The sequence below is a fragment of the Sorghum bicolor genome, chromosome 5, assembly GCF_000003195.3.
Source record: "Sorghum bicolor cultivar BTx623 chromosome 5, Sorghum_bicolor_NCBIv3, whole genome shotgun sequence".
Taxonomy (NCBI): domain Eukaryota; kingdom Viridiplantae; phylum Streptophyta; class Magnoliopsida; order Poales; family Poaceae; genus Sorghum; species Sorghum bicolor.
This window is the reverse complement of record NC_012874.2, coordinates 6937204-6950736: the sequence shown is the minus strand read 5'-3', so window position 1 is coordinate 6950736 and position 13533 is coordinate 6937204. Positions and strand designations below refer to the sequence as shown.

The window sequence follows — 13533 nt, the reverse complement described above, 5'->3', positions numbered from 1 at the left end:
TTTTCCATGTAAAAGTATTTGAACAATTATTTTAAAAAATTAATCCTTATGATTGTACTGATACTTTAGAAAACAAGTTATGAATCTAAGGATGACTTCAAGGAAATGACAAAGATTAGGTGGTCTCGTTCCTACGCTCAAGTTTGATTCGAGGATGAAGGCTACGCCCGCTGACAAACTACGCCGAGTCTGATGATTGCCCGTGAAGGAGGAGCCTTCACCACTGACGCGCTACATTGACTCTGATAAAGACCCGTATGTGTTTCCACTAGAAAAATGATGTAATAGGTTTGTTGACCAAGTGTTATAAAGTAAATGTGTTGTAATCTTATTTTCCACGATGTATAACTATGATAACAACTGATATATGATAATGTGTGATGGCTTAATTTTGGAATTATCATATTATAATTCGAATCTGTGGTTTTCCTTTTTTTGGAAAAATCTAGGTCGTTTCAAGTACTCTCTCTGTCCTATAATACAATGCATTATAGGAATGGTAAGACAAAATAAGAGAGAACATAAAAGACGTGTGTACTCTCATTTTGTTCCTAATCAGACACTGTTGTTAACGTGATTAATGGTGATAGGTTGATAAATAAAAAGTATTTAATACAAAATTGATTTTTATTATGTATTATATTTGAGAAAAATTTTAAATGCTATATTATAGGATGGAGGGAGTAGTGGTCAACTCACATGACATGATTGCACCTATTTTGTCATGCTATGTTCGTTGCGGTGGTAAAAAATAGCTAGTTTTTAAAACATGAATTTGGCATGTGTTATTCTTAAAGTATGAGTTTTTTTGCTTAAAGTACTGTAGCTTATGTAAGTGTAAGTGTAACAAAGGTGACGTGGTGATGACTAGGCGAGGAAAGTTTGGTATTGTGCTAAGTGCATTTCAAGCTGAACTGATTGCTTGCTCAGGGCATAGTTTTTGTACTTATTAAATTCTGTAGACACTATATATATATAGAAACTATGGTTCCATTGGATAGTTTCTATAGAAAAACTTTTTATCCAATCATATTTATTCTCTTTCCATTCTCAATCAATCATATCACTTCATGTCTTCAATCTCGTGTAGACATGGTTTTTAACTTAGACCTAGTTTCTATGACTTTTGCTCTCTCTCTTCAATAAATATCTTGCCACATCAGCAAAATGCTTAGATGACACTACAACTAATGTCTATAGAAACTATGATGGTTTTTACATTGAGAGTGCCCTTAGGGCACTCCCAATGCAAAAATCATCATAGTTTCTATAGACATTAATTGCAGTGCCACCTAAGCATTTTGCTGATGTGGCAATGTAGTTATTGAAGAGAGAGAGAGTAAAATCATAGAAACTGCGTCTAAATTAGAAACCATGTCTACACGAGATCCAAGACATAAGTGATATGATTGGTTGAGAATGAAGAGAGAATGAATGTGATTGGATAAAAAATTATTGTATAGAAACTATCCATTGGGACCACAGTTTCTACATATAGTGTCTATAGAAATTAATAAATATAGAAACTATATGTAGTTTCTAGCATTGGGAGCGCTCTTATAAGGTATTCATGTGGCGAGTAATATGGGCATTAGAGCAGTTACAATAATGGGCTTATAGCCAAGCTAATGGTGATGTGGAGGAGAGAAGAGAGGAGAGAGATGATAGCTTGACTCTTATGTAAACACCAAGCTGGGCACGGATGCATAGATAGTGGTGGGCCCAAATAACAAGTGTTGTGAGAAGGAATAGGAAAGAGAAGGTATTTTAGAGACAAGCATGAGACAACTTATTGTATAACTTGGCTCTAATCACTTGGCTTATAGCCAAGCACTTGCCTCTATTAGCAGGCTATAATGAAACAAATTTATGATACAGGACCAGGGCCTTGTTTAGTTTCGAAAACTTTTTAGTTTTCGGAACTGTAGCACTTTCGTTTTTATTTGACAAACATTGTCCAATTATGGAGTAACTGGGCTTAAAAATTCATCTCGTGATTTACAGGTAAACTGTGCAATTAGTTTTTATTTTCGTCTATATTTAATGCTTCATACATGTGCCGCAAGATCCGATGTAACAGGAAATCATGAAAAGTTTTTAGTTTTTGGGGTGAACTAAACAAGGCCCCAAGGGGGTCTTGTCACACCCGGTTTCAAAGAACAAAACCAGACTAGCCATATGTGTGCCCAGAAAGTCCACACATACAACAACAGAAGCAATAATATCAAAAACAATATTATATAGCGGAAACATACTTATAAATAATACTTACATCAGAGAATCGTAACGCAAAAACTAATCTTCAAGCTCAATCTTCACAGGGACGGTTGACTGGGGTAACATATGCCTAGCACTTCTTGTATCCTGAGAACATTCTTCATGACTCCATCCTTCTAATCAACTCTTTCTAGTGGACTGGAGTGGTGGAAAATAGCAAGAGTGAGCACATATCGTACTCAACAAGTATAACCAAGGGTTTAGTTTGACTGCATTTAGCTTTTAAAGTGAATAGCATATTTAATCATTGGATAGCAAATATCAAGGTAGCATAAATAATCCCATAACCACATGATCAATATATACAAGAATTAAGAATAAACATATAAACAACATAATAAACCATCATTTATCATCATTAATCATGTTCATCTGTGTCCATCTATTCCGTCAGTTTTCCGGGCCGTCCGTATCTGTGGGCACGGCTAGTATACCAGATTTAACACTCTGCAGAGGTTGTACATCTTTACCCATGAGTCATGATTTACCCTTTCGCCCGAGGTAGCTAGTCTCTTAACCCCCTTCCTAGGGAGGTCGGCAGGGATCACTATGAAGCCTTTCAAAAGTTCGTCTAACATGTTAGGGCCGCAAGGTTTCCTTCGCGAGCAGATATAGATACCCCCTTCCGAATGGCACAATGACGCGCAGCCTATACACATAGGGATAGGGGCTCGCACTATACCCGTGTCGGTTCAGCCCCTCTAGCGCCCTTTCGGGTAATAACCTCTAACAAGCTAGAAAAGGTCTTCATACTGAGCTAAAGCCAGAGCCATATAGCCCTCATGGTTGTACGAGTTGTCCCAGCTTTTGCCAAGGGATAAGTCCTTATGGAGGGTCAAGATCAATCTAGCAAAAGCCAGAGTTCTTTCCACCCTTTCTATTCAAGTTGCTAGAAAGCTTATTTTATTGTTTATTGTATATTCAAATATTCATGTCACAAGATCATGGATTAATAATCAAGCACTAGCAAGAACTACCCAAATGCATATCCAAATAGGTAACAAGGAATTCAGGATAACAACCATCTATGATTTTGCTAAGGTCATCAAGGTGGACACATACATATGATTAAAAGTGTATAGGTAACAAGGATGATCCCAAGTTATACTTGCCTTGAATACTTCCTTAATTCTCGCATCGTCAGCTTTCAGTCATCACCTTCGGATCTTCAGCACCCATAAACGGATCTCATCTACTCGTAGCAAGCACCACACAAAGGCAAACATACAAACAACAAATAAAAGCAACTAAGAACAATAGACCACCCAAGAGAAGACATGGTCACGAGAACACATGAAACACTGAAACGACTACCGAGAGTTTATATTATAAAAGCCTACATGCTTAATTTATTTTAAGTACCAAAATCATGTGAATAATATTATTCCAGACCAGTAATCATATATTAAATTGGAAGTCAGGCTTAAAATTATTCTTCATGTTTTATTTATAAACATTATTGGTATACTTTAAGCAAGTTAAACTTCATTTAGCAAAAGAATACATTAACATATGAGCTTATGCATGAATTTAATATACGTGTCTCAACTAAGCAAACTCATAGTTTAAAAGCATATTAATGTTTGCAATTAGTCATATTAATATTTGATTATAAAATAGCGAAGTATATACCTATAGGGCTTTTAAATTAGGGAACTAGTTTTATGTTTGAAACGTGTTTAGACTAAGCAGGTTACAAATTAAATACATATATTTTTTTCATTAACCAAGTTAACACTCGACATATAAAAGGTGGACTCTAAAGTTATATTGCTTTTAATTCTTAAGCCAGATGCACGCAAATATTAATTAAATTAAATATATTGTTTATAAAATTTACAAACATATCACATGATCGATGGCAAAAACACGTTAATTACATCACCCAACCTCAATGTACTTGAAAGGATTTAAGATGATGAAACAGAAGAAACCTTAGCACGTGACGAGTGATGGCCTTTGTAGATTTGTCTTACGGCAAAGTATCAGAGAGCTCTTGACACCAGAAGGTTGATGGCAGCCAAAGTGCTATTGTTTTGAGAGCAGGCCAGCAGCTTGGTCAGGCAACAGGCACAGATGCTAGTTTTTCCTGATGGGAAGAACTGAATCAAAAGCACGTGAGAACTAGCAGGAAGGAGATACAATAGGCAAGAAAGAGCAATTCGAGTCAGATACATAAGACATGTACCTTCATAGGATGCTAAGTGGCTCACATATTCCCAGCAAGGAAGATCGAACATTGACAAAGGGTGTACGGAAGACCTGGCAGCTTGCTTCAGTGGATACAGGCGTCGTGGTGCTTAGTAGATATTGAAAAGTTGATTTTGCATGGCCTGGATGGAGACGAACAGCACACACCACCGGGATCACGGAGGCAAGCCGGGATAAACCTCCGAGCAGCTTCACGTCGGCGCCATGCGTGTATATGTGATCGATAAATGTGGTCAACTACATCTAGGTTGCATTGGCAGGACATGGTCAACTGGACGATTCCTCCGGCCTTCATGGTTTCAGCGAGATCGGGCGATGGTTGCGTTGGCGTAGGAGCCGAGCATGGAGGCTAGCTGCGGCGGCGGCGGCGGATGTGTATGTCAGTTAGGGCTTGACGTGGGTTCAAGTTTCCTTGCAGACCACAAGGTAATAAACAAGAGGTAACCTTGGGGCCTGGCGAGCAGATAACAAAGGAAAGGGGCCGGGCAGCAAGACTGATTACGAGTTGGACTCGTGAAAGCAGGGAGATGGAATTGGCCTAGTTACTGGCTTCCTAAACTGTCATCTCACGTCAAAGCACATTTGCCCAAGGAACAAAAAGGAGAAATAAATAAAAGGAAAAGAATGATAAGTGTCAACGATAGAGAGAAAATGATAAACCTTGATCATGTCTAAAAATAATCCTAGAAAAATCAAGAATTAGTATTTAAGCCATGAGAAAAATACCCTGCATCCTCAAAAGAAATTTTGGATAATTTTTATAGATAGATCGAACACCGACGAAGCTTAATAAAGTATCTGGTGCTCATGGAAGATGTTTTGGAACATCTAAAAATTAGATTATGCTCATAGAAAGGCGAGAAATTCAAGAAGGTAGAAAAATTCTGAGAAGTTTTTAATAGGTCGATTGATGGAAGATGAACTCAAAGGAATGATTTAGAGTAGAGTAAGAAGATATGAAAAACTCCAGATAAAAAGATTAAGATCAAGAGGGAGGAGGCTTGATTATAGAAAAAGATAGAGACACGTAGGATACAGATCAATGACTTACTAAGCATGTTCTAAAACTCTACCCACTTACAACACAAAGTCAAATAACAAACACGCATGACATCACATCATATCAAGCAAAAACCCATCAAATTAAATTTAGAAAAATTTAAAGAATGATATATTTCATATAACTAATTGACAATATTTTTTTTAAACTGACATTAGAAATTTTATCCAAATATCAAAATATTTATTTTAATTAGTGTTTTCTATGCACAACCCACAATTAAAAATTTTGTGGTGTGACAGGTCTGATTGAAGAGATCGAGTCCTTCGTTGCTGGCAATTTGTCAGTTGAGTAATGAATCAGCCAAGTTAAAAAAAAAGTGTACCTGAGTGCTGAGTCCTCCCTCAACCAAAAGTTGGTTCATTAAGTTTTTTTTCTTTGTTCACCCTATGCAAAACCAAGCTCCTAACATAAGTAAAGACACCTTTTGGTGGCATAAGACCAAAGGAAACCTGTACCATCATTCTCAAAAAAAGAATCTAGACGTGACAAATCTAATGACTGGCTTTCCTTATAGCCACTGAACGAGGATGACTGAACAAGAATGCTAGAGAAAGAATGAGCTAGCTAGACAGCTATGATCTCTAGAGATAATTGTATTTGGGACGATGATCCCCCTGGTTTTATTGTTCAGTTTCTAGCAAATGATGTAACCATTTTTTATCAATAAAGTATACCCAATGATTCAAAAAAAAAAAGAATCTGCAACATTTCCAGCACAACACACCTCACACACCGACAACATACTCGTGTATGTATTAAAACACATGAGATACGTCTCTCTCTCTCAGCTAATCCCACAGGTACTTGACAACACCGGGGATGTGAACCCTGTAGAAGTAGTCGTCCCAGTCTATGCACTTGGGATCAAAACCAAACTCATCATATTTCCTGTCTTGCCCGTTATTATTGTTGTTGTTGTTGTTGTTCGCCATCGCCACCCTCAGCCTCTCCGTGTTGGAGTCATCAAAGCTTCACATAAAAAAAAAATTGCAAGAAACAGTGAGCGCGCGACCATCCAAAAATGCAAAAAAAATAAGGAGGAGGAAAACCGGCTTTGATCGGTTGATTTCTTACCATCCTTTGAACAAGGCGTATGGCGCGTACAGCTCTGCAATATGCATGACGTATCTGTACTTCCTGCTGAGCTCGTCGTAGCGCCGGGAGAACGCGCCGCACAGGGCGATGTTGAGCAGGCGAAGGATCTGATAAGTGATGATCACCATGCAGAATTAATCAAGAACATTCGCTCGATTATACGTACAAACTGGTCAATGAATTTGAGCAGAGTAATACTAATAGCGACCTCGCGGGGAAGCCTGAACTTGACGGCCATGTAGGCGCGGAACCTGGGGAGCGTGCGGAAGAAGCGCATCCTGGCAGGCCGCACGGGCTCGCCGCTGTTCTTGCCGCCGGACCCGGACCCGGACCTCATCAGTGGATTGTGGAGGAAGTAGCGGTGGCCGCACTCCGCGAGGACGGCGTACGGCGCCGGGTGCCGCACCGACGACGTCAGGTGGTAGATGCTCAGTTGCTGCGCCTGCTCCTCCGAGTGCGCCGCCATGGCCACCATCATGGCGTTCACCACCATGTCCCCCGGAATCTGTCAGAAATCGATCAGAATACGTGCGTGCGTGGTGCGTCCTTGTTGGTTAATTTGCTTCGTTTCTCTTTTTTTTTTCTTCTTTTTGATAAAACTGGTTGTTGGTTTGCTTCTTGATAGATAATTTGTTTAAATTTGATGCTGCGGCTGCGCTCGATCGGAAACGGAGACTCACCACGTCCATTATCAACTCGAGGTCAACTAAGAAGATTGACAGAGCCTGCTTCGCGTAGCCGATGATGAACGAGTCAATTGTCCTGCAAAATTGAAGCCAACCAACCATGATCATGGAATTTGTTTTTCATTCACTCTGCATATATACACTGCTGACTGTTTGCTGGTTGGTGCCATGAAGAAACCAATGGAGAATTATTGGAAGCATGTCTGCACATCTGGTGAATTATTTTCTTGTCCTGTTAGGTCACCTACCTGATCCCTTCCATCCATCCAGGCAACGGCTCGTTCAGGATGCTGGTTATGATGCTCGGCCGGACGATGACGACTGGGAGATCTCCTCGAAGGTGTCCCAGCAGCATCTCCCCCATGGCTTTGGTGAACACATAGGTGTTTGGCCACCCAAACTCCCTTGCCCTTCATCGATCATTGACAGAGACATGTCATGTGCTTTGTGATTAATTATTTGGACAGTACGTATTAGTAGTAGGTAGCAGCAAATTAATTTAGATGCGTAAACAGGACAAATGTACTTTTGCTTTGTAGTAATGAGTTAGTTTTCACTCACCTCTTGAGGCCAAGATCCTTCATGGTTCTTCTCTCAACCTTTTCCGAAGAACAGTTGGCTTTCAGTTCTCTCCTGGTCTCTTTTATCAGATTTAGTTCGGATTCGATGTCCAGGTGCGTGCCTTCCCTCAGGGTTTCACCCAAACGGAATGGCTTCTCTAGCACTACCCCTTCTTGTTCACCGGCTACATAAGCTGCTCGAAAGTGTTACCATTATATGGATTCAGATTGCTGACAGTTATTTTAGTTGTTACTTATATTGTGCCCCTTAATTGAAGAAAATGGATGGTCCAGATTTGGCCACACATGGAACACAGGATTGTTGCTTCCTACCTGTTGAAACATGTAGCAGCATCTTGAGTTTACTGCACCTTTTTGCAAACTCACAAATGTGTTTGGCTCCCATGACATTTGTGTCGAAAGCCACATCATACCTGCAGTTTGGTCAGATAACTGAACAAATATTTCCACAATATTCATGCCATCGGAAATAATTTGTTAACAGAAATAAGCTCAGACCTTTCGTAGAAATTTGTAGTTGCAGCTCCATTGACAATGATGTCTATTTCTTTGCATACTTCTCTCAGTTTGGCAGGGCCTAGGCCCAAGTTCTCATACATGACGTCTCCTGGTAAAGGGCATATTTTTTCTTGGATGAAACCTTCAAACCCATTACCATGCTTGTTTTTCAAAATTTGGAAGATCTCCCTTCCTGTCACCTAGCGATAATGAAACGGAGTTTGCATATTTCGTTAAATAAAACAGAGTTTGCTTAGAAAGATTACCATAAGACTGATATTATTAGTGAAACGCAACAGTTATTAGGTATGTAATATATAGCACTGTAAGTCTTGCTTCAAACATTCAATCACCTATGCATTTGCCACTAGTTTTGTCAGATGAAAACATATTTCAGATTGAATGCAGCTAGCAAATCCATCAGGGAACATTCTGACTCATCAAACCTGCAGAGTTGCGCCATGCAAGATTACTTTCAGATTTTCGCTCCACTTGTTCAGAACTCGATCCCCCTCTGAAAAGCTTTTGCCGCAACTACCATATATTCATTTCTGAAAAGCTTTTGCCGCAACTACCACCTCTTGGGACCAGTCACTGTCTTCTTCTATATACTAAAGGGATCTTTTCTGCTTTCGTCACAGATTTTCTCAAGGGAAAAAAAACATATTTGAGTATTGTTCTTGTCATCATGTTGTTGATGGTTACTGCACAGTATAGCCACACAGTCACGTACTTCTGCTGTACAACAGGCCATATTATATTGAAGTCGGATTGGAGGGCATATTTTGCTGAGTGGGTGATAATTAAGGCTAGTGGATGGCTAGACATAGCTACCAAACAAATAGTTTAATTGCTCTTCAGATAAAAGAACAAATGTGGGTGGTGATGTACTCTTGTTTCCTTTATTAATATTGGGTGAGCAAGATTTGGGTGTGCATGCATCTGGCATGAGATGCTCATTGCAAGATATGCACGAGCACAGTGGTAAAGATAGAGAGGACATCAAATTTGCATACTTAAAAGATTCATGCACGATTTTCCTCTGTTGTCGGAGCAACTTTTTTCCATCAACTTTTTTTTTTTGCTTCCGGTACACAACCTTTCTGTATATTTTTCCTTTGTCCTACTAATATATTATTTCAGCAAAGCTCTTGCCGACCTTTTCAAAAAAGAAAAATCGTCTGTCCTTGTATGGAGAAACGGTTTCCAGCAACATATATATTTGCTTGTCATGGAGAAAAGTTCAGATTCAGACAGGATCACTGGATACAAGCAACTTCAGAAAAAGAGATGGAAGGAAGAACAGAAGAAGTATATTTTGTTTTCACCTCGGTCTCGACCCTCTGCTTCGCAGACTCGACATCGGCGGCTCGAATAAGGAGGAAGATCTTCTTGACGTCCGGCTGAACCCTCAGTATCTTCTCCACAAGCACTACGAAGAGACAAGAGATGGAGATGATCAGCCAGCCATGCATTGTGCAGACACCCTGAAAGAGTACTATCTGAACGAGTTCATTCATTCATGCATGAAGAAGAGAGGTACCGTACCTTTCCCCAGGAAGCCAGTTGAACCAGTGATCAGGATGCTCTTGCCTCTGAAGTAGCGTACAACAACATCTGAATCCACTTCATCACCGATCATCTTGGAATGTGCAAGTGTGGTCCGTGTCGGTCTATATATCTAAGAGTTTCTGATGAGATTTACTATGCTCTGTTAGCTTTGGGATCAATATCCTCAGACCATGTATTTATAGGCGCGAAGCAGAGAGAGACGTGTTTCAGACTTTCAGCGTGGGCAGCAGGAACCTGCAGGATGGTTGCTGTAGTAAACAAATAGAGGATCTAATTAATTATGGACAAAGCAAAGCGTCCTTCGTTGGTGAGCGCTTTCAAGCTGATTAGCTAGCTATACTGTTTAACTGTTGTTGACTGAGGTTTAATTCAAAATCGGTCAATTTTTTGGACTGTCGACGGTCAATTTTTTCACTTCATCAACCACTTTTATTGACATAAGGCCCCGTTCGTTTCTCTTATAAGCCGTACTTTTCTGCCAGCTAACAGTGTTGCTCTCACAATAAATCAGCGAATAATACTTTCAGCTATGACTTTTTAGTGGAGAATTGATTTCCATGTGAGTGCTCAATGATCATATACAGCGAATAATACTTTCAGCTATGACTTTTCAGTGGAGAATTGATTTCCATGTGAGTGCTCAATGATCATATAATATATACTATATATAGTGGCACATGGTGATCGATTGCTTTCAGAAATTTGGACATAGTGTGAAATATATGGTGCCATCCCATGAGTGCATGACAAAATTTAGGTGAGCTGCCCATCTTGCATGTTCCATGCAGGTCACCCAATGGGAACACTTGTGTCGTTTCTCTTTAGTTTTTTCTTGTTTGGGATTGTATCTCAAGGACCAGATATGATGGTTCTCGAGAAGCTACGTTCCTTCTTTTGCTTTTATTATAGAACATTGGGAGTTAGGGTTCAAGTACGTGTATGCCTTTGGTTTTGTGTGCTACTAAAATGTTTGCATAATAGTGCATTATTTACTGGAGAACCATTATTGTGATGCGTACAATAGAACAAATACAATAATATAAAAGTGTTCAAGTATTAAGTTGGATGTCACGGAGCATTTCCAAGAGTCTGGTAAAACAACTCTCTATTTTTATTTTTAGCAAAATGAGAAAGAAGTCTTGTCCGACAGTTTGATAAAAGAGTTCCTTAAAATTTAAAAGTTATCAAATATCCTTCTCATCAACTTAAGTTTGCAAAGTGAAGATAACTCCCTATTTCTCTTTCATTACCTATTTTCATGGTGCTTCTCGCACAAGAGATATTTTTTTTGTTAGGAAAAAGTCTACATAACCCCCCAAACTATTAAGGGTGGACTACTTCACCCTCTGAACTATAAAACCGGATATTCTACCCCCTGAACTTTCAAAACCGGTCAAATAACCCCCTAGAGTGGTTTTGGATGGTGGTTTTATCTTTTTCTTTTTTATTTATTTCCGCTAAATCTTTGAAAAATCATAATAAATTATAGAAAAATCATAAAAATGAAAATTTCAATTTTGTTGGACTTCTGATGAGTAGATCTACACAGTGAATATATAATATGGTATACTATAGTATAAAGTTTTTGTTGTAGCTTTAAATCTATGTTTTTCTGTAATTAAATCGAATAATTCATATATGCAGTTCCTATGATCCAATTATGGTGAAATTTTTATGGTGAGCTCATTATTGTATGCTTGAACTATGGTAAAAGTTTCGTACCTAGTGGATCACGTATAACTTAGTTATCAATTTATTTAGCTTTATTATTGTTAAATCTATGCTTTATCTGTAACTAAGTTATACATGATCCAATGAGTATGAAATTTTTACCATAGTTCAAGCATATAATATTGAGCCTACCATAAAAATTTTACCACAATTGGACCACAGGAACTGCATATATGAATTAATCAAATTAATTACAGAAAAACATAGATTTAAAGGTACAACAAAACTTGGTACTAAAGTATACCATATTATATATTCACCGTGTAGATCAACTCATCAGGAGTCCAACAAAATTAAAATTTTCATTTTATGATTTTTTTTATGATTTGTTATGATTTTTCAAAGATTCAGCAAAAATAAATAAAAAAGAATAAGACTAAACCACCCTCCAAAACCACTCGAGGGGGTTATTTGACCGGTTTTGAAAGTTCCTCCGATCTATTTGGTATACACATATCAAGATTTAAACTTTAAAAACTTTGATTAATAATTAGATAAATAAATTTTAACTATTTTAATATAAACTTTAAATAATTAGATTTATAAAAAGTTATACTATCAGCCTTCGCCTGGTCTTTGTCTTGAAGCATAGCAACAATGCCTACGTGACCCTGAGACTCCAACTCCAAAAAGTGACGCCTGACCCTGAGACTACAAAAAGGGACGACAAACGTGGTGTACGACGGTGGTGGTCACTCTGAAAGGGAGTTTTTTTTCCATTTTTTAATTTTTAATTTAATATTTTAACAATAATCACTTCTAAAAATAATTTGTGGAGTTGACCCGCGCCAGATGGAGCGACCAAATAATGTTGTCACACCACGTACATTGGCGCGGCAACATACGGCACGTTAGACGATGTGAAAAATGTTGTCACACCATTCTGGTTCGCGTGACATTATTGTTCCCTCCCGTCCCGGGAGTGACGTGACATCTATTTAAAAATCATAACTCTACGTTGGATGAAGATAAAATTTATATAAAAATTATAACTCTCGATGAGATCTATAACTTTGTAGTTTTGAGTTTTCTTTCATTTGAGTATGTTAAGTTGTAAAAAAAATCAGGAGCATAATAACCACGTACTAGTGCTTGTCTTGTTAGAAAACTAATAACTTTTTTGTATTTTGTCAAAATAAAGATACTTTTTAAATGAATATTATAGCTCTCAATGAGATCTAGAACTTTATAGTTTGAGTTTTTCATTAGAGGATATTAAGATGCTAAAAAAATGTAATATTTTACAAGTATAGTTTTGTCGAATTAGAAAAATAATATTGTTTTTGTAAGGTGTCAAATGAAGGTATCCTTTATATCAAAGTTATAGCCCGTTGTGAGATATACAAATTTATAGTTTTAAGTCTTCATATTTGAGCTTGTTAATACTCCAAAAGGTAATCTAATGTTTTAGCATCATATTAACCGTGTATCAAAGGTTATCTTTTTAGAAAAGATCGTATATTTCTTATTTGATGCCACATAAAAATACTTTTTATATGAAAGTTATAGACTTCATTAAAAGCTCCAAATTTGACACCATACAACAACGATATTATTTTTCTAATTCGACAAATGTTAGTACAAGGTTATTACGATTCTAAAAAATTATATTATTTCTTTGAGCATATTAACATTCTCAAATAAAAAACTTAAAACTACAAAGTTGTAGATCTCATTGAGAGCTACGACTTTCATATAAAATGTATCTTCATTTGATAACATATAAAAAAGTAATTATTTTTCTAATACGACAAGCACTGGTACACAGTTATTATGCTCCTGAAATTTTATATTATTTTTTTAAACATGTTAACGTCCT

General features: G+C 37.7%; 1 protein-coding gene across 1 annotated transcript; it reads right to left on the bottom strand.

The window, feature by feature from the left end:
- LOC8072775 (fatty acyl-CoA reductase 1) lies at nucleotides 6134-10188 on the bottom strand. Its single transcript, XM_002449071.2, has 10 exons — nucleotides 9960-10188; nucleotides 9740-9843; nucleotides 8412-8611; nucleotides 8226-8326; nucleotides 7894-8086; nucleotides 7581-7742; nucleotides 7327-7408; nucleotides 6855-7151; nucleotides 6626-6753; nucleotides 6134-6520 (listed from the first exon to the last, which is right to left on the bottom strand). Exons 1-10 carry the CDS (start codon nucleotides 10051-10053, stop codon nucleotides 6340-6342), a joined length of 1542 nt encoding a protein of 513 aa, XP_002449116.1. The 5' UTR covers nucleotides 10054-10188; the 3' UTR covers nucleotides 6134-6339.

Coding starts and splice junctions, on each gene's coding strand:
- LOC8072775 (XM_002449071.2), bottom strand. CDS start 10,053: ATGATCGGTGATGAAGTGGATTCAGATGTTGTTGTACGCTACTTCAGA. Junction 8,327..8,411: donor ACTACAAATTTCTACGAAAG/GTCTGAGCTTAT, acceptor ACCAAACTGCAG/GTATGATGTGGCTTTCGACA. Junction 8,087..8,225: donor GCTGCTACATGTTTCAACAG/GTAGGAAGCAAC, acceptor ACTTTCGAGCAG/CTTATGTAGCCGGTGAACAA.